This window comes from Petaurus breviceps, unplaced genomic scaffold (assembly GCF_028583685.1).
Source record: "Petaurus breviceps papuanus isolate PSGF00001 unplaced genomic scaffold, PetGlider_PUasm1.0 208, whole genome shotgun sequence".
Taxonomy (NCBI): Eukaryota; Metazoa; Chordata; class Mammalia; order Diprotodontia; family Petauridae; genus Petaurus; species Petaurus breviceps.
Genome location: NW_027185852.1, coordinates 25,276,397 through 25,303,562, shown reverse-complemented (window position 1 = coordinate 25,303,562; position 27,166 = coordinate 25,276,397). Strand labels below are relative to the sequence as shown.

The 27,166-nt window shown below is 40.9% G+C and overlaps 1 protein-coding gene across 3 annotated transcripts in view; it reads right to left on the bottom strand.

Annotated features, from left to right (window-relative positions):
- LOC138165359 (FAS-associated factor 1) overlaps positions 1–27,166 on the bottom strand; it is a 419,204-nt gene that overhangs the window by 313,175 nt on the left and 78,863 nt on the right. For all 3 annotated transcript variants that reach the window (XM_069093610.1, XM_069093612.1, XM_069093611.1), the window contains exon 3: positions 10,451–10,497. In XM_069093610.1, the coding sequence (XP_068949711.1) occupies positions 10,451–10,497 (47 nt within the window). The remainder of the gene's footprint in view (positions 1–10,450; positions 10,498–27,166) is intronic.

Here is a 27,166-nt window from a genome sequence, read left to right as displayed (position 1 = left end):
ATAATACAGAGACTGTGAACCTGGATAACTAAAATAATGATGATGACCCTCAACGGAAATAAAGAAGCATGACAGAGGGACTGGTAGCAAACTCCATTTTGGACATGCGGAGTTTGAGATAATTTTGTAAGATCAAGATGAATATATACATATACCTAAGTGTGTGTGTGTGTGTGTGCATCTACACATATGTGTATGTATACATATGTGTATAGGAAGCAGTTGATGATATATGACTAGAGCTCCAAAAGACTATCTACATATGTAGATCTGATGACTCTCCCCACAGATGCCATCGCTGAACCTATGAAAGTTGGTAAGATTACAGAGTGGCTATAGAGAAGAAAAGAAAGCCCTACAGAAAGCCCTGAAGTATGCCCACATAAAAAAGAGTAGGACATCGATGCTGACAGTCTATCAAAGGAAACTTAGGAGGCACAGTGAGAGATGGGACAACAAACAGGAAAGGGCAGTGTCATGATAGCCCAGAAAGGAGAGACTATCCAGAAGGAGGGGGGAGTCAAGAAAGCTAAAAGCTTCCTCAAGACCAAGTTCAAGATGAGTTCAGACTCAAGCTTGGTGCTGGATTTAACGACTTCTAGATCCCGGGCTGAGCTCCCTGCCAACTCTAACACTGTTATGTATGTGATGAGTCTGTGGACCCAGGGTCGGACTTACAGACTCTCAGAACCGGGAGGGTCTCAGAAACCCTGGGATCTCTCTGATGCCCCAGAAGTCTCCAATGCCCCCAACCAGGACCACTGGGCCTTTGCTCGTAACTCCCTGGCTCCATCTGCTCCCCTGCAGTCCAACACGAGCTTTCCTGTTCAGCACTGACATCTCTCACAGCCCAGCCCACTCTGCCTTCCCACTGATATTTCCCCTCGTTCCCTGCCACAAGCTCTGTTGCCCGGTCAGGCGGGCCACCTCACCATTCCTGCCACAAGATGCTCCACACTCAGTTTCCGTATCTGTGCTGATTGTTTCCCTCCTCCTATTAGCCTTTTAAAAGCCCTAGTTTCCTTCTGGACTCAACTCAAGCATCATCTTCTGTATAAGGTCTTTCCAAATCTCTCTAGCCCCCAGTGCCTCCCACCTCCAAGATGACCTCGGATATACAGTATGATGGTGTATATAACTGTTAGAAAAATGTCAAGTCAAATAGCACTTATGAAGTGCCTATGAGATGTCAAGCACAATGCTAACTGATGAGATACAAGGAAAGGCAAATAACAGTCCCTGTATGTTTTACATGACTGGACACATATAATCTGTATTAGATTGTTTCCATCTCAGGGAGGGGGCAGAGGAAGGAGACAAGGATAGAATCTGGAACTCAGAACTCTGATTAAGGAGGACTGAAAAAGGTTTTCTGTACAAAGTGGGCCTTTTAGCAGACTCTTGAAAGAAGCCAGTGAAACTAGGAGGTGGGAGATAAGGGAGCATTTCAGGTATGGGGAACAGCCATGTGAATAAAATCCCTGAGAGTAGCCAAGGGAGTGTCCTATGAGAGGAACAAGAAAGAAGCCAGCGTCACTGGATCACAGAGTGTGAAGATGGGAGTGAGGCAGAAGAATGGAAGTGTAGCAAGGGAGCAGGTTATTAAGGGTTTTAATAGGAGGCCTTTGAAGTAAAGAACTGTTTCACTTTTGTCACCGTCCCCTCACTGTTTAGCACAGTGCCTGGCACATGGCAAGGACTTAAGAAGAAGGCCTGTCTAATCAGTAGTGACTCTTCTAGCTCCAATACTCAATGTTATATAGTGTTCTGGATCTATGCTGGAAGAAAGATATGAATATTTCATATCTATAATGAACTTTTCACAACTTCTCAGAAGTCCCTAACCCCTGATAAAATAAAGGTACTACAAAAATAATTATCTAAATCAGAACAGGGCAGCTGACACATTTGGCAACTATGGAGAGAGAAAGAGAAACAATTTCCTAATGAGATTGAAAAGTATGGATAAATAATTAAGACCAAAAGTTTTCTGCTTTAGGTGTCTGGAGTAAGCATTTGTTAAAAAGAAGATATAAAAACAAAACCCACAGCCCAATGTGTAAGATAGACAGCAATTAGTAACACAAGGACAATGACAACTACATTACCTGTAACGATTCAAGATGTAGGAAATCCTTTCTTTATAATAACATTAGGGAGAACAAGAATGATCATTCTCATTTGATAGATGAGAAAGCTAAGATTCCAAGAGGTTATCAAAGCAGATTCAAACACAGGATTCATATCCAGGACTCCAGATCCCAACATTCCTTGTCCCTCACAACCATCCTTGGCATTTCGGTAATATAAAGCTGAGCAGTAATAACCAAGGCCTCTGTGCAGAGTTTTATATTTACAAAGTTTTCTGTTTCATGTAATCAAACTTACCTATTTTATCTTTTGTAATTGCTGCATGATCTCATCTGACTACTGAGGAAGCGGGAACTAAGCATTTATTAAGCACCTGCTATGTGCCAGGTACAAAAGATAAAAATGTTTAACTTTAATTACATGAAACTGAACAGTTTCTGCACAAATGAAATTAATGTAACTAGAATAAAAAGGGACGTATTTGCATGGAAAAAAATTGGTATCAAATTTCTCTGATATGAGTCTCATATCCAAGATATTTGTTCAGTCATTTTTCAGTTGTGCTTGACTCTTTGTGACATCTTTTGGGGTTTTTTGACCCACGAAGTGGTTGGCCGTTTCCTTCTCCTTCTCACTTTACAGTTGAGGAAAATGTCCAACAGGGTTAAATGACTTGCCGAGGGTCACACAGCTTGTAAGTGTCTCGGGCCAGATCTGAACTCAAAAAGATGAGTCTTGCTGACTCTTGTCACAGCACTGAATGGTACCACCTAGCTGGCCCTTCTTAAATTATCTAATATTTATTTTTCACATACTGCTCCTTCCCCTCACAGAATGTAAGTTCCTCCAGGACAGAGACTGCTTCCTTCTTTGACTTTTGTTTCTAGCATGATACTAGGCATACAGGAAGAAGCTAATGAATTCGTGCTGCCTAAATGACCTAGTCCATACTCTCTTTTTACAGGCAAGAAAACTATGCCCAAGGTCACATAGCAAGCTGAGGGCAGAGCAAGAATTTGGTTCCTCTGACCTCCTAGACTAAACTACATCCTTCTGCCTACTTCTCTGGGTCTTATTTTCCTCATTTATTAAATGGAGGGGCAGGACTTAATTATTCATTCTGGTCCTATATTCTGTAAGTAACTTTGTGCCTCAAGTCCTCCACCTGTAAAATGGGCATAATAATCACTGACCTTACTGATTTTGTAGTATCAAGATGAATAAAATGATGTGGTAAATGAAAACTACTACACAGGATGAGTCAATTGCTTGGTTTTTCGGAGTGATGCAAAGGCTCAGCATAATGGAATGTTTGGGGTGCTTTTGATGTACAAGTTAAAGATTAATACTAATTTCTGCCTATTAGATTTGAGTTTATCCTATCTCTGATATTCAGAATTCACACAATAAGAGAAACTGTAAAGCTCTGGTTATTGGCTCTTCACTCCATCTGAAAGAATAATACCACCAAAAAGTCTTTCAGTTGTCTCTTTTGGCTAAGATGCATGACTTTCTGTACCAAAATAAAGGGCATGGTTATTATGCTGAGTGGTTCTTCCACTGATGTTTGGGGAATCCTAGAGTAGTAGTAACCTGTGGGCAAAGGGATAAAAACTCTTATTTCTAGAGTATTTTATAATATAGAAAATAATCTTCCCAATAACCCTAGATAAGAGCGCAAGCAGCAATGCAAGGCAAAAACAGCGCTGCACGTGGAACCCAGGAAGACCTGGTTTCAAATACTACTTCTGAAAATTCCCACCTGTGTGAACAGGGGCAATTCCCCACATCTCTTTGAGATTCTTGTTTCTTCATCTGTAAACTGGGGACATTAATGCCTTTAGTACCTACTTCAAAGGGTGGTTGTGAGGTTCATTGGAGATAACATAGATAAAAAATATTTCAAGTACATAAAACACACAAATTGAGAGAATAGCAAATAAAGAATTTAATCAAATCTCAGAAAAGGAAAAGTGGCTACCTATAAAAAAAAACTAACAAGGGTAAAAGAAATTCTAGTCTTAATAGATTTATAGGTAAATTTCATCAAACTTTTAAAGAATAATTAACAATACTATAAAAATTATCCTCAAAAATTGATAAAGCACTCTATAATATTCCTTTTATAAGACAAATAGTCCTAATAACTAATGCAAAAGAAAAGAAAGCAGAGAACTTTAGGCCTATATCATTAATTAATCGTGAATGAAAAGTTTTAAATAAAATTCCAAATAGACTGTAGCAATTTATCTAAAGAATAATTCATAATGACCAGGCTGAATTTGTACCAGGGATACTAAAACAGTTCAACATTAGGAGAACAATTATCATAATTCTGTCCATAATTACTATTATTCTCCCCATTTTGCAGATGAGAAAACTGAGACCCCAAAATATAAAAGGATCTGCACACATTCATAGAACTTTTAACTGTTGGGGCCCAAATTTAAACTTAGGATTTCTACCTCAAGTGTTCTTTCTACTTCCATCCACCCAATGTCACCATGAACAAGGCCCAAACAGCATTGCTGACATCTTTGTTCTCCAATGACATTTTTTCCTGGTAGTAAGACTGCATAATTTGACAGCTTTATTAAAATTCTGTGTTTCTTTTCATGCTGATAGTATGAGTTGACTAATGGAGTCTATTATTATATACATAGAGACATATCTCCCTGAAAAATCAACCTCATAGATAAGAAGCATCCTTTTTGGATGGCTATATAGTACAGTGAATATAGCACCAGCCCTGGAGTCAGGAGGACCTGAGTTCAAATTCAGCCTCAGACACTTAACACAAAAACTAGCCGTGTGAACTTGGGCAAGTCACTTAACCCCAACTGCCCTCCAAAAAAGCAAAAAAAAAAAAAAAAGCATCCTTCTTCCTGCCTGTATATGCCATTCCTTGGATTTTCTTCCCATTTTGGAAAAAAATAAAGTGCTAAGCGTTTCTGATGGTACAAAAGCGCCTCTCTAACTTGCCTCCAGTCAGCAGACTCATGAGAAGAATTTTCAGTTATGTCAAATGCACAGTGATTTCAGGGCTCCAAAACACAGAACGAATCTATTTAGCTTTGAGGTGGGGGTAGGGGACACAAAAGAACAACATTCCTGAAAAACAACTGACTTTTTTGGTGTGGGGCTGAACAAATAACTTGTTCATTTAATCAAAACAGAAATAAGTGACTGTTTGGTTAAAGTCGAGTTGAAAATATCAGAGTAAAGCTCATACCATAATCATGAACAAAACAATACCATCTTCTGACCCAAGACTGTGGAGAGAGTCCGGCTCGTATGGAAAAACGGGCTTTGTCATGAAATTCATTGAACAAAATTACACTGCCTAAAACAGGCAAGATGGCTCTTATTTCTGAGCAGCCTGGGCACTCAGAAGAAAGGACAGGGATTAGAAGACATTTCTCTCCAGGACTGACTCAGCAGAGAGCAGCCAAACACACAAGGGTTTCGTGCAGCACAGATTCTGGCAGGAGAAGTGCCAATAACATTTACTCTGGAACTCTGTCAGACTGCAACCATATTTAGCAGTCTTTTTAAATTTAACTTTTTAAGTGGAGGGGGCAAAGCTAATTTTGAAGCAAGTTCCTGTGAGCATCTGGTTTGCTTTTGAAACAAGGCCTTCATTAGAATAAAATCCTTTTTGAACCAAAGAAAAACGTTGGTGTCGAACCTGGAAAATTTGCCCACTTCCTTGGGATGAAACTACTTCTGACTGTTGGGGGAAGGGAAGGCAAGAAGGGCCTGAAACTGTTGACCACTTAATTCCCATCACAGAGGCAGATTGCAAGGTACAAAACAACATTTTGCTCCCCTCATAAATCTGCTTTATCTCCATAGGGTACCAAACATTTTTGAAAGCCTGGTGAGTTTGAAGATGTTTTTGGCACTTTCCTGCTTGTCCAAAACAAGCTAATTCTTACAGAGTTGTTTCTGTTTGCCTCTTCTGCACTAGCAGCTCATGCTTGAGTGACTTCAAAATCCTAAAACCCCAAAACCCAAGAAAAAGTGGAAAGGAGAGGTCATGGAGGGAGGAATGCATTAGTAAACAACTCCTGGAAAGGGGGTTGGTTTCACCTACTCTTGAAGGAAAAAAGAAGAGGAATGTCTTCTCTGGCTGAAGTTAAGGCTTCAAGTTTAGCAGAGTTAAGTTAGCTTGAGTTCCTGAGGTTTCTCTTTTCAGCAGCACTGAAGTCACTTCATTTTCTCCAACCTCTCCAGATCTTAATGCACCCCAGGACTCTCAGTCTAAATTGGCCCAGTACCAAATGTTTTATTTACATTCTATAAACAGCACAGGGTACTACTGGAAAGAGCCCCGTTTGGGAGGCCTGCCTGGCTCCACTCCTTACTAGCTGAGTGACCTTGGATAAGACAGTTTCCTTCCTTGTTGGGCCTCAATTTCTTCTACTAACATTAAATATAACAGGGGCCAATGGGGTTCTTTTGGTCAAAATAAAGCAAGAGTTCTAATCAACTAACAATGCAACCAACATTTATCAAGACCCTATGCCAAGCTAAAGAATTTGTGCAACAATGGGACTGTGAACAGAATTCCACAAAGTCAGAGCTAGAAGAGACCTTAAAGGAATGTAGTCCAAACAAGAACCTCCACTAAATGTATTCATCAAATGGTCACCCAACTTTGCTTGGAAATCTCAGGGCAGGGGGAACCCACCCCTTTTTCAATACAGTCCATTCCACTCACCTCTATTAGGAGGCATTTTCACCAAGCCAAGATCTGTCTAGCAACTGCCCTCTACTACTCCAAGTTCTGCCCACCAGAGCAAGGCAGGACAATTCTAACACCTCTCCCAGGTTACAGTCCTTCAAAAACTTGTACATACTGTGCACCCAATAATTAACAAACTTCTTTCACTTTAGATCTTTGCTGAATATACATGTTTCATCTCCTGACACTCACTGGTGTCTCCTTTCCATTACTGACTGCACCTTCTCTCATACCCACCCCTAACACCCTAATCTGATAGAACAGTACTATCAAACTCAAATAGAAACAGGGGTCACTAAACCAAACAGAAGGATCTCTACTGACTATATAGTAACTTAACATATATATATATATATATAAACATTATCTATGTTTTATTATATTTCTATTTACTTTGTTAAATATTTCCTAATTATACTTTATTCTGGTTTAGGCCACATGTTTGACACTTCTTATAGAGGGACACAGGATATTCTTTGTTCTTTGTACCTTCCAGACTTTCCCACTGTTATTATCATTCAGCAATGTCCTCTCCTTTGGGCTTCACTCTATCCATATTATCACCTCTTCCAAATACTGATGGCTCTTATTTCCTGGCCATATGATTTTCCTTCCTTTCTCAAGTAGTTCAGTACCTAGGCTATGGCATTCCTCTGCACCCATCCTGCCTGACCCTCCTAAGTGTCTACTGTCATTCCATCTCTCACCTATTCCTCACCTTTATGTGATCTGCAATCCCTCCACTCATTAGTACTCTCCCGGATCATAACCCCTCCTCTTGCTTTACTTTCCTCCCTTCCCAATCTGAACCCTTTTTATATAACCAGTTTAATTCCATATCATCTGCTCTCCATTCCCTTCTTTCCTTTTCCTGAGGCTGCTCATGCATTACCAAACCCTGTTCCTGATTTCTCACGTTATCTTCCTCCTCCATATCTACTTATGAGCTGCTAAAAAAAAAAAGAGAGGAAATCACATAACCTTCTGAAGAAGTTCACTACAAATTTATGCTATTTAATCTCAAATGGGTCCTCACTGCAGCAAGGCAATCTTTTTATTCCTCTCTAAGCCATTCCCTACCTCATTTCCCCACAGAAGATACTCCAAACTTTTTCTGCTCTTCTCAAACCCTTTCCCTCTCAGGTCACTCTTTATCCTGCCCCTCCTTCACACCAGTAGGCTGGCCCCTCAGAGGTACCTACTCTCCTGTGTCCCCCGAGCTTATCTTCCTGGCAGATAATAAGCACTTAATAAATTCTGTCTCTCTCTATCTCTCTCAAACCTCCCACATTCCTCCCTTCCCCTTTCCCCTTAACAAACACTGTCCTCCTTATTGATTCTCTCACAAGACACAACATTTCCTGACTTTGGGGATTTCCCCTGGCTGTCTCCCAAGCCTGAAATTCTCTCCCTCCTTATCTATGTCTACTGGCTTCCTTCAAATTTCAGTTAAATCTTACCTTCTATAGGAAGTCTTTACCAATCTCCCTTAATTCTAGTGCCTTATTTCTGTTGGTTATTTCCAATTTGTCCTGAGTACAGTTTGTTTGTTCATGGTTGCTTACATGTTACCTTCCCCCATCAGACTGGGATCTTCTTGAGGGCAGGAGCTATTTTGGAATGTTTTTTGTTGTGTCTATTTGTTGGGGGTGGGGGGTAATCCCTAGAGTTTATCCAATTTCTGGTAGAGCTTAATAGATACTTGTTGACTTGAATGGGAAAAGCCTCAAAAGCTGCTATCCACGAGGAAGAAAAACTGTGGTGCCAATCCTGGCTACAGATGTGCTGAAGGACCATGGTACAAAGAACAAAAATGCCTGCCAAGAAGCAGATTCTGATGAATAACAAATGCTCTATGATAATTCCCCCCATTCAACAAGCATTCCTTAAGTACTTAATATATACAAGACATTCTGCTGAGGGTGAGGGATAAAAGGATGGAATATGCACATATGCAAAAAAGTATGCAATAAGAACATCAATACTGGGGGCTGGGAAGCTGCTGGCCTTGCTTACAGATGGCCAAAACTGACTCAGTCTCAGTTAATCCTGCTGAAAGGTGGCCTTCTATAACAGTGAAGGCACTTTTAGCAAACTGTTCCATCATCACGTATTTACTGAGTACCTACCAGGTGCCTGTAACTTACTGGGAATTCTGGGAACCTGAACAGCATAGAAAACATAACTGGCTATTTTTGTATTTTAACCAATATTGAGATCAAGTCTCCTGTGAGATGGATGGATTGCTGAGTCTGTGGGAGATGCAAGTGAAGGAAAGAAGTAAAAACTTCTCAGACTATAAACTAAAATCTAGTAAGGCTTTTCATGGGAAACAGGCCCAAGTTCCCCTTCACTGGGAATCACATGATTTACAAGGACTCAAAACTCCTAGCCATAGGGAGTCATCCCTCTCCTCAGTAACACCTCAGCATAAGATATGCCAAATAAGGACAGAAGTGCTTTCTCAAATGTACATTGGGTGGTCTACTGTTTCCTTCTTCTGGTACTTGAGGCAGACTGACCTGCTTAGGTTGTACACCTAACTTTCAGCCAGTGCAAGAAAAGGGTCAGAAGTGGGGTGGGGGAGAATACTGTTTCCTTTTGTAAATTGCTTCTCCTCCCAGACCATTTGTCAGGAGGATGGCCCTTTCTTTTCTGCTTCCTACCTTGAGAAACCTCTGAGTATTATTTGGGTAAGGATTTCTGTTGCACACAATTTTGGAGTGTACACACAAGAAAGTATAAGCAATTGGCTCTACCCTCAAAAAGCTTGTTTCCCACAAAATGGGAAAACATAAAAAGATAATAAGACAAGGGAATATATGTGAGAGGCTGTCTGGTAGGATGGGTAGAACACCAGACTTGGAATCAGGAGGTCCAGGTTTGGATTGTGGCCATGACATTGACTAAGCTTGCTTGTTTTGTTGTGATTCTGTCATTTCAGCCATGTCCAGCTCTTCATAACCCCAACTGGGATTTTCTTGGCAGACATACTGGAAAGGTTTGACATTTCCTTCCCCAGCTCATTCTACAGATGAGTTAACTGAGGCCACTGGGGTTAAGTGACTTGCCCATGGTCATCCAGCTAAGAAGTGTTTAAAGTTGGATTTGAAATGAGGAAGAGAAGTCTTTCCTAACTCTAGGTCCAGCACTCTGTGCACTATGGCACCACCTGACTGCACCAACCTTGCTACTGTGTCCCTGTGTGTGAAATGAAGGCTTCAGATTGATACAGTATCACTTCCTATTCTACCATTGTATGCCATGTAGGCAAACGAGAGGCTGGAAAAATGTCAAGATAAATGTGAGAGGAGGGGGGCAGAGACAGATGAAGAGATGGGGGAGGAGGGGAGCAAGAACATGCTACAGCCCCTCCCCCCAGCAGCTGCATACATATTAAAGAAAGGAAGCATCTTCCAAAGGCGGGGTAGGTGATGGAGTTGGGGGGCAGAGGAACTATTCCCATCAAGGAGACCAACAGAATATTATCATTAAAGTGCTCGTCAGAAATCAATATCTTGTCATTTTTAAAGGTAAGAAATAGAAGTCACTCTTTTCCAACTTCCCAAAGGAAAATCATACCTCATTGTCATTGGTCACATTCTTACATACCTTTGGAGAATGCCATTTTCTTGTGGGATTACACCATTGATAGCTGCCTGTGAAGAAAAGACACAAAAAATTCATTTAAAAGAATAGCCAAAATATCCTAAAGATAAACTATAATGAAAGCAAATCAGCATGTTTTGATGGAACTTATTTAAGCAAGAAACAAATGTTTCCCTAAATCATACGAACTACCTTCAGTTAAGGCTTCTGTGACTTTTCTATTACAAACTTCTCTTCTCTGTAGACAAAAAGCAGAAACTTGAAACATGGTATTTCCAAACCTCCAGGCATAAAAGGCTTGATTCTAGAGTCCTCATTTAGGCAAAATCTGTACCGACTAGGAAGTGTTAGACTGTGTGATCAAGTCCAACTGGAGAATTAGAGGAAAAGGGTTTTCTTTAAATCCGAATTCACTCCTCAAAATTTGCTGAAGAGAAATGGGCAATGAAATAAAGCTGTACCCAGTAAACACTATAATAAAAGCCAAATATGAGTAGATTAAATAGAGGTGTCCAATTCCCTCATTTTATATAGGAGGAAAATGAGATTCAACATAGGGAAAAGCATTAGCCCAGAGTCACATGGGAACTAACTAGAAGAACGGGCACTTGAAACCAGACCTTTAACAACCCTAGGAGGGAAGGAGCCTGGGTATGATGACCATATTCTAAGGAGGAAACAGGTTTAGCTCAAAGCTTCCAGCTCTTTCCACCACACAGCTCCTAGCCCTGCTACTGACATAGAAGGCTTTTTATAATGCTCCTTGATTGATAGCGCAATGGATCATAAATTTAATTATGTAAATTGAATAATAACATGTCAAACACAAGATTGGCAGGAGACTACATGGGGAACAAGAGTCCCTCAGGAGGGTCATGGTAACAAGTGTTGACTAATATGGGAGCCGTATGGCACTAGTGTGATGCAAGGCCCTGAAGGTTACTTTATCGTAAGACTTCGAGCTGAGAGGAAACTGAAATATTATCTAAAACAACTCCCTCATTTTATGGATGAGAAAAATAAGGCCCTGAGAGAGAAGGGATCTGCTTACGCTCACAAAGCCACAAAGCAAAACTCCAAGTTTTCTGACTCAAAGTCAATTGTTCCTACCACTTCCTGGCACTGCCTTGCACCATAAGCAGGCGAGCCCAGGCTGCAGGTTTGTTGGAGACCAAAGGTTGCAGCCAAACTGTGCCTGTTTCCCTCTCAACTACCAACATAGCAAATGGAAGACTTTGTGAAATGGTCACTCTTAACATCTGCCAGAAGTAGAGCCTTCTACTCCCTGCCCTTACTACTGAGTCCAAATAGAACAAATCCCGGATGGTAGTGGTGAAAGGTCTGGCCATCAGTTGAGGGGTTAATACAAATCATACAGGCAGAAGGAGTGCCCCACAATAATGTTGGTAGACCAGAAAGCTATGAGAGACATCAAATCAAGATGTTTTTCTACTTTTCAAGATCCTTGCACAGACAGAATTATCAAAGTCCAAGCCTGGGCACTTGTGCCCACTTTGCTGTTTAACCTATTGCTGTGGATAAGTTTGAGAAGCAGGGAGACCCAGTATGGTTAAACTGGCCTTCTTGCTGCTCCTTAGAATGCTGCATTCTGGGCCGTATCCCCATACCAGGCCCACATCTGGAATGGCTGCCCTCCCCATCACAGAAGCCCTCACTTCCTTTAAGACTCAGTATTCATGCGACCTTCCAGGCAAGAGGAGTCGGGCTGTGTGGTCCAGATCCACCTCACTCACTCAGCTGCCTCCCGACCCACCCCTACACAGGGGGACTTGCTGAGTTACTCTACCTCTGGGCCTCGGTTTCTTCCCCCTCCAAAATTAGGCATATAATGAGAAATAACAGCACCTACAGAAGGTTATGGGGAAGACTAAATGAAATAACCAGCAAAGTACTTTGTAAAATTTGAAGTGCCATATGAATGTAATGTAATTATCATTATCATCCAGTTCCCCCTCCTTTCCTAATTACCTGCATTTAACTGGCATTGCTTTTGTATACTTCCATAATAGAGACAGAGCTTGTTTCCCTTCCCCCACAGTGGATGTAGTAATAGACTTTTTTAAAAAAGCAGATAACAAAGGAAAGGAGGGGCTTATAGCTAACTAAGTGACTACCCCAAAACCCCTTTCTGAAATGTGGTATTTTACATGAAATTGTTAAAAGATAATAAAAAATGGAGACCATCTACAGAGCTTTAAATAGCTGAACCACTTAGAAGTTTGAGGAGAGCAGTCCCCAGCAATTACCTAAGGGAAGTGAGAAGTGATAGAAGGAGGGCATTTCTAGCTCCTGAAGGACAACACGGATTTGAAGGGCAGTGACTTGACCAGTAGAGGGGTACTACATTCAGTGGAACGTAAAGAGAAAAAGGAGCACCCTCCCTATAGGGATTCGGATACAGAGGTAATCACTTGAGGTAAAAAAGCAAATTCCAGGAATGGGACCTCTAAAAGAAAAGATCCAAAAGACAATACTGATAATCAAGATGGCAGCTTTGGAGAGCAAGCCCTGGGAGCCCAGCTGAGCAACTTCCCAGGCAAAAAAAAACACCTAGCTTGGAGTGAGGCTGCAGAAAAAAATAAAGGACGTCTAACTCTGGCAGTATCAGAAGCTGTAAGGTGCCTTTGACACATCTATGTCCTAGGTGTTTGTCTAACACAACTATAATCTAATTGGTACTCACTCTTTGCATGAAAGCTGTTTTAATGGGAGAGGAGGATATATAGGGTGTTTGGGTGAACTAGCCCCTCTGCTGTGAGAGCTGCCAAGCCCTTTCCAGGCTGCTCATCCACTTTTGGTATCTACCTTCACCCAACTCTTAACTGTGACTCCAAGAAGCTAGCAGTGAGTAGACCTTAAATGTGGTAGGAAGCCTAACACCTCTTCTCTACCACACTGTCCTTCTGAGCCTCCCAAACACTGAGTTAGTTCTGGTAATGCATGTATCAATGTCATCATCTATGTGGACATCCCTGCCAAGTGTGTACTGCAAAGGTAAGTGAATTTATAGACAGAATTCATCATTTTTCCATTTGCTTAAAGGATGGTTCCATATATGGATGGTCCAGTGCTGGCTGGTGGAGAACCTGTGTTTTCATGGTGTTAATTGTTACATCAAAATTAACACAAGCAGCAGAGAATTGATCCGTGCTCTGATGCATCTCAGAGGCTCAATGGAGCCTCAGAGGATACATTGAGTGGACAATCATCTGTGAACAAAAAAAATTACACACCAACTCTCCCTCCACTTTTGTCTTGGCCTGTAGCCTTTTCAAGTTAAATAATTTACTGTCAGTACAGTAGTTGACATTGATGCCACTTCTGTCCTTATTGAAGGTGTCCAACAACATCATTGAAAACATCATGCTAAAAATGGGAGCAAGTATACAGTCCTGCTTTAATCCGCTGATGACTGGGAAAGCATGAAAGCATCATCCATTATCCTGTGCAAGCATGCCATTGTGAAACTGGCATACAATACTGATGAACTTCTCCAGGTAACCAAATTTCGCCACGATCTTCCACAAACCTTAATGACTGATGGCACCAAAGGCCTTGGTTAGTTCGACAAATGTGTTCAGATATCTGTTGTGCTCCTGGAATTTCTCCTGGAGTTGTTGGGCAGCAAACGCTCTATTGATCATTCCTTGGCTTTTTCTGAAGCCACACTGGCCTTCATGGCCCATTGAAACTGCCTATTTTGCCTGGAAAGTCTTCATATGCTTTGGGTAGACTCCCCTGCTCCCCCTCACTCACCAATGGGTTTGATGCCCTTCAATTACCCTCAACCGGGTTTGGTCCATCTATCAAAACAGTTTACCATAGTGTGGCTGCTGTTGACAGCTTCTTGGAGCCACAGGTGACAGTTGGGTGGTAGGTGGACACCAAAGGTGGAAAGCAGCCCTGAAAAGGGTTCAGCAGCCCTCATATCAGAAACACTAGTCTTCCCTGAACACACATATACCGCAGTTGCTTAATAAATTTATATCCCTTTGTCTGAACTCACTACACAGATGAAATCATAGGCCCCAAACAAGGTATTCTCTCAGGGTTCTACTAAGTCTAATCTTCTGTGGCTCTCACTAAAACTCTTGTCAAATACCATCCAGAAACATGCACTATAGTACTAAAACGATCAAAAATGGAAATAAGATTAGGGTTCCATGATACCTGGAGGAACATATCCTGTGTCTTAATCACTTCTCTTTCTGACTGCTTACAAACCACTCATTATATATACATATACACATACTCAGCAACACCTGTGATTTTACTGGTATAATAATTTTACTGGTATAGTATTCCAAGTAAAAAAGTTCCCTTGACCAAAAGGGACTAGCATGGACCTAAAACTTATACTCTCAGATATTGGTACACAGAGTTTAAATGATTTGCCCCATGTCACATAGCCAGTATGGTGAAAGGTAGGATATGAAGCTAGGACTTCTGATGAGGATCCTATGATTCCATGACATAATTAGTGCCCAGGAATATTCAATAAGGGAAAACAGAGCTCTATAAAAGCCTCTAGCCTTCTCTACCACTATTCAAGGTCTACAAGATCATGATCCGCTCTAAGAAATAGCAGGTAAATAGAGACTATCCAGATGCTGCCTCCTTTTTCAAGGGCCAAATGTTTGTTCTGAATGTAGGTAAGTGAAACTTTAAAAAAACTATTCAATATTGATTATGTTCAAAGGCCAATATTTCTCCTTATGTCATATAACTGACACTCATGACCTCTGATTACTGCATTCCCTGCTCCGAAGATCCTTGCTCTCAACATCATTTTACATACAGAGATGTTAAAGATCTTCCTCAAGCAAAGTACTGACCATACTTCTTCCCTCCTCAAAAAACTCATAGTTCCCTATTGCCTCCAGAATAAATTACAACTTTATTAGCACAATACTGAAAGCCACTCATATCTAGTTGCAGCCTACCCTGCCATATTTACCTCATATAACTTTCTTTGACACAAGCTAAATGCCAAACTACAAAATGTACTTCTCCCTAGGGCACACCAATCTGCCTCTGACTTCACCCTATCCCCACCTCTTGGAATTTGCTTTCCCCTCACCTCACTTGTTATAATCATGAACTTCCTTCAAGGTTCAACTCTTTTTGGAGGGGGGAAGGCAGAGCAATTGGGGTTAAGTGATTTGCCCAAGGTCACACAGCACTGTAAGTATTAAGTGTCTGAAGTCGAATTTGAACTCAGGTTCTCCTGACTCCAGGGCTGGTGCTCTACTCACTGCGCAACCTAGCCACCCCACCAAGCTATACTTTTCTTTGAGGGTGTGCTTGTTTATGTTCTAGAGTCCTTCTCTTCTTCTGGAGTTATGTCTTCTTGAGCATTCCTGCCATCATCACAGATTTTTATGAAGGGGTTCTTTTTTTGTTTGCTCATTCTTCCAGCCCCCTTCCTGACTTTGAACTTGATGTTAAGAGTCAAGCTCTGCACATTTCTGGAGGGAAGGTCTGGGCTGGTGCCACCACTTCTTTCTTTGGAGTACTGAGTATAGTATTATTCCAAGATCTAAAGGACAGGCTGGAGACCTACAGACTCTCAGTGTTCCCAGTGTTCCCAAATGTTCTGATCCAAAGCAAAGTCTGATCATTGTACCCCTGGTCTGAGCTCTACAAACTCCTGGCCTGAGTTTGGATCTGAGTCTGAGCAACACTAAACTGCTGCTGGACTCAGCCATTATCAGCCAGCCAGGAAGCTTTGCTGGCACAGAGGGACAGAACTGCAGGTTTCACTCTGGTCTGGAGGCTGGAACTGAAACCCTGCTCTGCTCCTGGAGTCTGAGTCACAGAGCTGCTATTTGCTTCTGGACTCGCACCTCCCTCAGAACACAACCGAGGGCCTGTCACTGTTCCTCACCCTGAAATGCCATGCCTACCTAGAGGCAGGTCCCTTTCCCATTCTGCCCTGGAACTGTGATTCAGAACTGAGTAGTGAGTGACAAAACTGCCTGCTGGCAACTGTTCTTGCAATGGAACAAGGTTGAGTCCCTCTATGCTGGCTTTGGGGTCTTCTTACCCCAGTTCACAGCATCTCTCTTGGCCCAGGTCCTCTGGGTGGTATGTTCCTGGTCAAAACCAGTCCCCATCGTCTGAAGGCCTCTCTGTCTTCCTCCCTGTCCCAATCTGGACTGGAAAAATGACTCCTTGTAATGCTTACTGGGATTTCCCCATTAGAATTCTGCCTGGTGTATTTTCTAGATCCATTTGGAGGAGCTGAAAGAGAGCTCACTGGAGCCTCCCCTACTACTTGATCATGGCTCTGCCTCCTAGTGCAGTTGACTGTTGAGGGCCGATCTTATAGCCGGCAACACTGCTGGAGCTATTAGTTGTTCCCAATAGGATCTTTGCTAATCCTCTAGAAAGTTCCAAGTAAACCATCATATCATCAGCTAACAGGGTGAGTTTTATCTCCTCTTTAATTATCTTCATGCCTTTGATTCCTCTCCTGTCCTACTGCTACTGCTGGTATCTCCAGAACTACATCAATTAATTGTGGGAAGAGTGGGTATCTACATAAAACAAATGTTATTCCTACCACATCTCGCCAACCCTCACTCATGCTGAGTTTTACCACTCCTGACAGTATTTTTTCACATGACCATGCCATGTAATCTATCCCTGCTTCCATCTTCCATATCTTTCTGTCTTTTCCCATTCTTTTCATACTTTAAAGTAAGGACATATGAGCACTTGTATTCAGAGTCTCTATGTACTTAATACACTGTAAGCCCTTAATAAATGCCCTTTCATTTGTTTATTCATGAAGCCCAGAGTGGGAAAATAACTTGACCAAGGCCAAAGAATTCGTAAGTAACAGTTTTCTTTCTAACTTCAAATGTAGGGCTGCTTCCTGCAGACCACTCTGGGTTCCAATCTATTAGTTCTTGCTAAAACTTCTAAATGACTTCATTTTTAAAGCTTCCAAGCCCTATTCTAGATTCCTATCTTATACCAACCTATTTGTCTGGGAATTTGAACTTAAAGGCCTAATGGCATTTCTCCCTCAGAGACGTAAAGGCTCCTGATAAAAACATTAGGCAAGGAAAAACAAGTCTCTCCACCTCTACCAGGTTACTAGGCCATCCAACACCCATAAGTGCTGATCTGGGGGTATCCTTAATGCACAAAGACTTCTCGGTGATGAGAAAGAGGGGATGCTTCATTGAAAGGAATGTGCATTGGTTAACCTGCTGCGGGGTGACTATGCATTTCTTCTTGGTCACCATACAAGGAAAACTGAATCAAATAAGCTCATTTTTGTAGTAACCAAATTCCTTCTATTCTTTTTGTAAACAAGTAAGAAAGAAAAAACATCCTGCTGTTGTACCTGGGAGACACATGTTGCTCACATTAGTTTATAATATTGACACCCACACTAACCAAACATTCCACCTATGGCAGGCAGGTAGGCCACACAGTCAAGCTCATACGCTCCTCAAAAGCCCAAATCTACAGTACTTTGTTATACAAGAAAGTGTGGTATGCCTGACTTCAGTGTTAGTTCATATTTACAAAAATAGCTATTTCTGGGAGTGGTTCTCTGGGTGGGGAATGCTTTTAAAGGCTTCAACAAAGGTTCATACAATACGAGATGTGCTCCAAAAGCTTACAGGGATCATCTGCTCAAATTCTATTGCTACACAGTTAAGGAAACTAAGGCCCAGAGAGGGCAAAGAAATTGCCCAAGGTCACACAGACTCCAAGGCTGGCGCTCATATTAGAACCCAGGGTTCTCCAACTGACCCAGAGCTATTGCCACTGCACCATACTTTCAATGTCAATTTAAAGCAAGGTTGGACAAAGAAATAATTAAGTGCACATGACTTGAAACAGAATATTCTAAGTAACTTCTTAGAAGGAATGAGGAAATGTACAGGACCTCACAAGTCAGATTTTGATCATCAAAGAGCCTGGTCTGGTCAGGGAAAAGAACACTGTATCTGAGTCAGAAACAACCTTGTTCCAAGACCCAGACCAGGGAGTGAATGACCTGCTACCTCATAGGATCTTTGGCAAGTTTTCTCTTATGATATTCACTACCTGAGAGGCCCTTCCATAGATCCATGAAACAATTTAATACAGAAAGAGACAGAAAGGGAAGAGAGAGAAGACAACCCTGACTAATCCTGCTATTAAAAAAAAAAAAAAAGGATGGGAAAGCTAGGTGGTGCAGTGAATAGAGCACCGGCCTGGAGTCAGGAGGACCTGAGTTCAAATCCAACCTCAGACACTAACTAGACAAAATTAGCCATGTGACCTTGGGTAAGTCACTTAACCCCAATTATCCTGCCTTCTCCCTCCAAAAAAAAAAGCAAAAAAAAAAGGAAACAGAGACTATTAGAGTCAGGCAACCAGCATTTAAGTGCCTACTACGTGGCAGGCATTGTGCTAAGCACTAGGGACAGGTATAGTTATTGAGCCTAGGACTTCACTAGTAAAGGGCATTCCTTGGTGAGGAATCTTCTACCAATGAAGGAAATGAGCATTTATAAGGCTCCTACTATGTGCCAGGCATCGTACTAAAAGCTTTTTACAAATATATTATTTGATCCTCACAACAATCCAGAGAGCCAGATGTTTTTATATATGAGGAAACTGAGGCAAACAGAGGTTATGAACTTGCCCAAGATAACAAAGTTAATAAGTGTTTACGTCTGTATTTGAATTCAGGTCTTCCTGACTCCAGGTCTAGCACTCTATCCCTTGGATCACCAGTTGCATAAATGACAATTTTAGATTTCCTGAATTACGCTGAGCCCCTGGAACCAGAAGAATTTAGGGTCAGAGATAAGGAGAAATAATTCAATTCAAGTCAATCAATATTCATTAAGTGACTACTATGTGCAGACACATTGCTAAGAGCTGGGGATACCAACAAGAAAAAGAAAGTTAGTCACAAGCCTATGAAGGAGGCTTTGGGAGGAGGTTAGTACTCCACCCTCCTGTCCTCCAGGAGGCTGAGGAAGATTCTCACTGAGCATCCTGATCTAAGTGGATCAGGACGATGACAAGATTTCAGGAGCAAAGACCAGAAGGAAGCCCCATAATGGCAAGAGCACTGGAATCAGAGGACCTGGGTTCCAATGAGCCGCTGACATCGAGTAACAATATGCGGCTCTGGGCAGCGCTGCCTGCCCCAGTAATCAGGCCAGAGCTGGGTAAGAAGACAATTTTTAAGGCACCTTTTCTAGCCCCCTCCTCACACCAGGAAGTGAGCAGTGTGATCCTTAAAGGGCTGCTCGGACACCGAGGGGGCTGCCGAATCCCACTGCTGCTTCCAGTGAGAAACGGCCCTATGGCCTGGGCCTCCTGTGAGCAGGATCGTGAAGACAGCTCCCAGTGTGTCTACACCTGCTGCTTCATCCCCTCCCCGTCACCACAGGCCTCTGAGATGAGTAAAATGGTAAAGACTGTATGGGCGATGTCTTCTGATTCAGGTATAAACTAGATCTAAGGGAGGCAGAGTTGCACAAAATAGCGTACTTTCCAGGGATATACACACTGATGATGAAGCTGATACAGGCATTGCCAGAGCTAGTGCAGTGTTCTGGGGGCTCTAAGGAAAGTGTGGGAGAGAAGAGGTATCAGACTGACCACCAATCTGAGTCACTGAGCTGACCTCATTGTTGTGTGCCTGTGAAAGCTGGACTGTCTGCCAGCACCATGCCAGGAAACTGAATCGCTGCCATCTGAACTGTCTTAGGAAGATTCTTAAGATCACCCGGCAGGATAAGGTGCCAGACACTGAGGTCCTTACTCGAACTAAACTGCCAAGCATTCAAACTCTGCTTCAGAGAGTGCAACTCCGATGGGCTGGTCACCCTGTTCAAATGCAAAACATACACTTGCCAAAAAGACACAAGGGTTCAATGGTGGTCAGAAGAAGTGATACAAGGACACTCTCAAGGTTTCTCTTAAGAACTTTGGAATTATGTGACATGGGAGACACTGGCGCAGGACCGCTCAGCATGGCATGCCCACATCAGAAACAATGCTAGCAAAGCAGAACTGAAACAGCTCCAAGGAAACACAGGCTATGAAAATTTAGAATATACGCCCTAAATGTTCACACAGACTATTACCGCCTGACCTGTGGCAGAGCATTCCAAGCTCAGGTTGGTCTGATGAGCCACAGTCAGACACAACGACACTCGACTCTAGTACAACGATGTCATTCTGGTCCTCTTCGAGAACGAAGGACAACAACCAGCCCTTAGTCCCAAACAGCGTATGACTCCCCCATCATTCAAGTACAACTTGCTTTTCCTTTTTCCTATCATCACTTTCAGGTGTAACTCTCAGAATTATCCTCTCTGTGTTTCTGGTTTTCCTTTTAGTTCCTTCTTTGAATTTTAAAAATTCTCCAACGATCCTCATTCCCCTCCTTTTGATTTTCCCCTCCACTCTCGGCTAGTCCCCAAGCAAAAAAAGGGAAACGGAAGTCTTGTGACAAATAGACAAAGTCAAATATAACCAGCATCTTTTTTCTGTATCTTGTGTCAGCGACCTCTCCAGGAGAAGATCGGGGGCACACTCAGCCATTGCTCCTCTGGAGGCATGGTTGGTTATTACACCCATTAGAGGTCCAAAGACTTTCAAAGTTGTTTTGAATAGCAATAAAGACACTCAGGATTTCAAATGAGACAAAATTCAAAAAAGGGAATAATAAAATCAACTAATATGTTTCCACAAAATGCACAAAGTATAAGTTAAAAAAAATTTAGACATCCTAATACATCTATCAATAAACATGTAGTAAGTACCTGTTATGTACCATAGTGCTAGTTGCTAGGAAAACATGGGGGCAATTTCCATGGAAACTGAGGTGCTTGCAGGGGTGGGGAGGTGAGAGAAGAAGATCAAGAAAGGTTTCATGCAGGACACAGTGTTTTGAGCTGAACTTTGAAGGAAGCTAGGGAATCTAAGAGGCAGCAGGGAGGAGAAAAAGCATTCCAGGCATGGGGGACAGCTTGTGCAAAATCACAGAGACAGGAAATGAGAATATCAAGTAAGGTTAGAAATAGGGTGTGTGAAAGGTAGACAGCTTGTGATGGGCTTTAAACACCAAATCAAAGAGCTGTGGCTGGAATTTGAGTAGAAGGATGACACAGACCTGAGATTTAGAGAAATCACTTGCAGCAGGGCAGAGGATGGATTGGAGTGGGTATAACTTGAAGAAGAGAGACTAAACCAGAGGGGCAGCTAGGGGAGTGGAGAGAAATGAAGAGAGAGACAAGAAATGTTCTTAGAGTAAAAGGCAGAGCCCTTCCTTCCCCTTCCAAAGTTCCCTTTTACTCTCTAGGACTCCAGGAAAACAATGCCCATGGCAGCTAATGGGGGGGGGGGGGGGGAGAGAAGGAGGGAGAGAAGAGAAGAGAAGAAAAGGAAATTGAAGGAAATTTCCTCTACTAGTGCAGGCTGGCACCATCTCTAAAATCTGTCCTCAGAGAGCTGCACACAGCACCAAGAGTATAAGTGACTAGACTAAAAATAATGTAAATAAAAACAATAGTAAAAAGAAGATAAATTTCCATCAATTTGCAATGACCAATATCAGTCTTGGAAAACACATGAATGCATCTGCCTCCCTCTTCTTCCTAGAGATGCCAAGGAGGATGGGCACAGAATGTTCCACAGGACAACTTTGGGGAGAGCAGGTCTAGTTAAACTGCATCTATAGTGCTCCCTTCCCCCATACTCCCACCTCCATGGTGAAGGCTGTGGGAGCTGAGAAACAGCCGTAAAAGCCAAATTCAAAGCAGGAGAAAACTTACAGGTGACCTTCGTAGTGCTCATGCCGGTGGTGGAAGCAAAGACATAGCCAATGCCGATTTTCCTGCACAGGCACAAAGCCCTGATTCTGCTGACTAGACAAACTACTGGTGATCATCACCAGTTTCCGAAGGCCTTTGGAAACAACAGCGGCCGTCCAAAAACATCTTTAAAGGAGAGTCCTCAAAAGGAAGATGCATGGCTGTTTTATTTGTACAACACAACAATCAAAACCCAAAGCACATTAGATAGGACACCCTTCTTAAATCAGAACAACAAGCTTGGGAGGAGAATTCCTTGAAAAGAGCTCTAGTCTGAAGGCTCACAAGGTCTGGGTACGAGTCCAACCTCTGGCACTGATTAGCCAGGTGATCCTAGCCAAGTCACTTCCTCAATACATTTTGGGGGTCACAGCAGATGATGTCAGCAATTCTTTTCAGCTGTAATTTCTGAGCCTAGGTCCTTGTTAAGGTATTTTTTATCTATAAATATGATACTAACTGAGGTACCCACACCTATATCATTCTTCTTGCTTTGTCAGGTAGGTACACCTGAGGCTTCTCCAAAGATAAAGACTGAGAATGGGAAGAAGTAAATTAGAACCCTGGGGATGCAGTGGAAGAGAGATAAAAGGCCACTCACTCTAAATGATCTGCATCAGTAAAGCTGTGCAGGAAGACCAGTTTCTAGTTAACTGACCTGTGCTTTAGTTTAACACATCTGTATAGCAGGGACAAAACTATCTGTATGGTTCAAGTAGGACAACGACTTTGTAACTGTACAGTAATAAGTGCAATACTGCTAGAAAGACATTCCATAGGAACTCAATCAAAATCAATATTAGATAGGATCATAAGATTATATGTCTGAGCTAGAAATGTCCTTAGCGACCAGTTTGGTTATAGAAATCTAGAACCAAATACTCAATTTACAGAAAGGAAACTCAGGCCCGAAGCAGGCAAGGGATTTGTCCAAGTTCACATACAGTTAAGTTACAGGGCTGGGGCACGAAGGGCCCTACCTCAAAGGCCAGGATCCACTCTACCACCCCATACTGCTTCTTTCCCTTTGTCTCTCTCCCTCTCTCACAGCATGAAAAGAATCCTCAAATATGGTGAATGAGTGAAAGAAATGGAAGCATATAATGAAGCATAGGAAGATTGGCATTAAAATGGTTAAAATAAAAAAAGTGTGAGGGGATAAATTTCAGTATAACCTTGGGAAAGACCTTTTACTGCACAGCTTCAGTTTACTCATTAAGCTTAGCCTAGGTGTCCTCTATGATCCCTTCCCACTCCAGTTGGGAGTTCAGGATACCCTCTAATTTCCTACTGCTGTAAGATAAATAAGGTGTGACTGGATTTTTGATGAATGTACAGGAATGGAGAATACCAAATGATCAATAATAACAGGTTAGAAGGTTTCTTGGAAATGATATTGACCTCCAAGAAAATGTTTATCCTATTTCCCAGCCTACTAAGATTTAAATCAACAAAAGAGTAACCAAAAAGCATAGTAGTGATTTGTAAAGCTTGCTTTAAGAGAAACTGCAATGTAGAGTAGGTAGAATGTGGAACATGGATTCAGGCAAGTCCTAAGTTTGAATCCCACATATGACACATATTGACACCTTGACTCTGGGCAAGTCACTTAACCTCTCCTGAACCTGCTTCTTCATCTGCAAGAATGAGGCTAACAACACCTCTAGTAGCCACCTCACAGCATTCCTCTGTTTATAAATTCATGTTGAAGTGAATCAGCAAGAAAATAGGACATCACTGTGTATTATAAAACATTATAGAGACTTAAATGTAAAGAACCATATAAATCTCAACTATTATCATTATTATCAACAATATTATTCACTGTCAACTTGAAGAGAATAAACAAAAAGAACAGAAGGAAGAAAATGCCAAATTGAGGAAGCTAAGAGTAGGATATAGGGAGAGTACAGAGTGGAAGTTAAAGAAAGAACTCTAGTCTAAGAGTCAGACCTTGTAACACTAAGAAATTACATAGCCTTGGGAGATATGGGGAAAAACACAAAACATCTCCCTCTTCATGACTGTCTGTTTCCCCCCTCTATAAAACAAGGGAGTTGGACTTGATCTCCAAGGTCCCTTCTAGTTATAATAAGCAATGGGTCAATTTAAATTTCTCAGTTTACTTGCTATATAAACAAGGTATTCAAAGTGCAATTTTAAGAAAAAATGCAGAAGAAAATGATACTATGATTAAGCAATCCATTAAAAACATGACTGCTATGGAACTAGAGAAGTATAAAAACAGGTGTTTCAAAGCCACACATTTTCTCATTTCCAAGGACACTCTATGTTTTGTCAGCTTCCTTTGGAATGAACGCCTGTGGAGGAACTAACAGTCGTCATAAGTCCAGATGTGCAAAGCCACTGTAAACTTTCCATTAAATTTGGCTTTTAAGCATTGCCTAGAAAAGCTAACCACAACAGCAAGGCATACATGAGTATAGAATCTATTCAAAACCCCAAAGCAAAAGACAGAAAACATCCTTTTTATAATGCTTATAAATGAACGCTTCACATTGACTCTTGACATTCATTCCAAACATCAAGATATTTTACTCATGGATTTTTATTCTTAAAAAATATTTTCTGAAAAAAAAATCAGTACTTTAGTTACAAGTAATATTTAATACAAAAACCAACAGGGATTTAATTATCTACTGTGTACAGAGAGGCCTGTACAGGGTAAGAAACAATACAGACCATTATAATGGTCTAATATAGACCATTAACTACTGTATTAAAAGTGGTGTGTGAACTTAAGGCTCTATGAGACCCAATGGAGCCTCAGTTGAAAGAGAAAAGAAAGGCTTCAACATGTGCCAGTAGTCACATACTGGAAAAGTTGGGAGTATATCCACCAACTTTCAAGTTAAGTGATTTTTAAAGATTAGCATTTCTTAAAAGTAACAGTGAGGGTCGGGCGTAGTTGTCCCAACCCCCAAGAAAGATAAATTAATTGTGATCCATCAATGTACTGTAATATTACTGTGGCATAAAAAAATGAACATAATGAATACAAAGAATCAGAAAAAGAGTTGCATGAACTGATACAGAGTAACATAAACAGAACAAGAAAAACACACTGTGGCACAATAACTGCAACAATGTAAATAGGAAGAACACACCAAGACAAGAAAAATTCTGCAAAATAATAAAGAATAAGTTTGACCCCAAATAAAAATTTCCCCTTATTCCTTTGCAGGTGTGGAATATGACATATAACAACTTCAGATTTTTTTAGTGTTAATGATCTAGGGGTTTTTTTTCCTCTTTTTCTTTTAAAAAAAATGTCCCTTTAAAAAGGGAAAGTAAAGATATGGATATAAGAACAAAATCTATGTGATGAAAAAATAAGATATTAATACAAATTGTGTCCATATAGACCCAAATGAAGACTTAACTATGAAATCTTAAATAATGAGTAAGTAACCAAAGAAAGAGTAACTATATGATAGAAAATGATAATGATAGAACAACATACCAAAATTTCTGGGATGCAGTTAAAGCAGTACTTGAAGGAAAATCATATCCTTACAAACATACATTAACAAAATAGAAAAAGAGAAAATTAATGAATTGAATATGCATCTTAAAAAATTAGAAAACCATTTCACATGCACGGCTGATAAAGTGGTGGGAAGGAAGGGGAGAATTTGGAACTCAAAACTTGAAAAGAATGTCTAAAATAAATTAATTAATAAGAAAATCAGCCTACAAAATATACCCTCAAAAATCAACAGCATTTCTATATAACAATAACAAAACACAAAAAGTAGTAATAGAAAAGGTAATCCCACTGCAAAAATAAACCCTGCAAAATGCATAAAATATCTGGTGATCAACCTTCCAAACTACACAAAAGACTTTTATGGATTCAATTACAAAGTGTTCCTTAAAGAAATGAAAAACAACTTAAATAGCTGAAGGCATATCCAGTGCTCATGGGTAGTCTGTATCAATATAATAAAAATTACAATGCTACCTAAATTAATTTACACTTTCAATACTATACCAACGAAATTACCAAGGGAATACTTTTTAGAACTTGGTACAATAACAAAATTCACTTGGAAAAACAAAAGATCTAGAATATCAAGGGAAATAATGAAAAAAGTAGGGACAAAGGAAGAATAGCACTTGTAGACCTCAAAGTATATTATAAAGCAGTAGTCATCAAAACCATCTGGTACTAGTTAAAGAACAGACATATATATCAATGTAACAGACTAGACAAATGATATTCAGGAACAATAGAACTCAATAAATCAGTGTTTGTTTAAGCAAAAAATAAAAATTACTTAAGAAAAAACTCCCTTTGTGTAATAAAAACTGCTAGAAAAACTGGAAAGTCGTGTAGCAGAAATAGGAATTAGACCAACAGTTCACACCACACTCCACAATACATTCTAATGGATATGTGACCTTAATATTGAAGATCATACTACTAAAAAAAAATTAGGAGAGAAATATATCATAAATCTCTCAAAGCCAGGGGTAAAAGTTGTAGTCTTAACCAAACAAGACACAGAGGGAATTCCAAAAACTAAAATTGATAACTTTGATTAGCTGAACCTGAAAACCTTATGCAAAGACAACTGTAACACATCTAGGATAAAAAGGAAAGTAGTCAAGTGACGGGGAAAATCTTTATATCAAATTTCTCTGCTAAGGGTTTGGTATCCAAGGAACATAAATGCTGTGTGTGTGTGTGTGTGTGTGTGTGTGTGTGTGTGTGATATAGCCATTCCCCACAGATAAGTGGTCAAAAGATATGAACAAACAGTTCTCAAAAGAACTACAAAATATTCAGTCACATGGAAAAGTGCTACAAATAGTTAAAAATAAGAGAAAT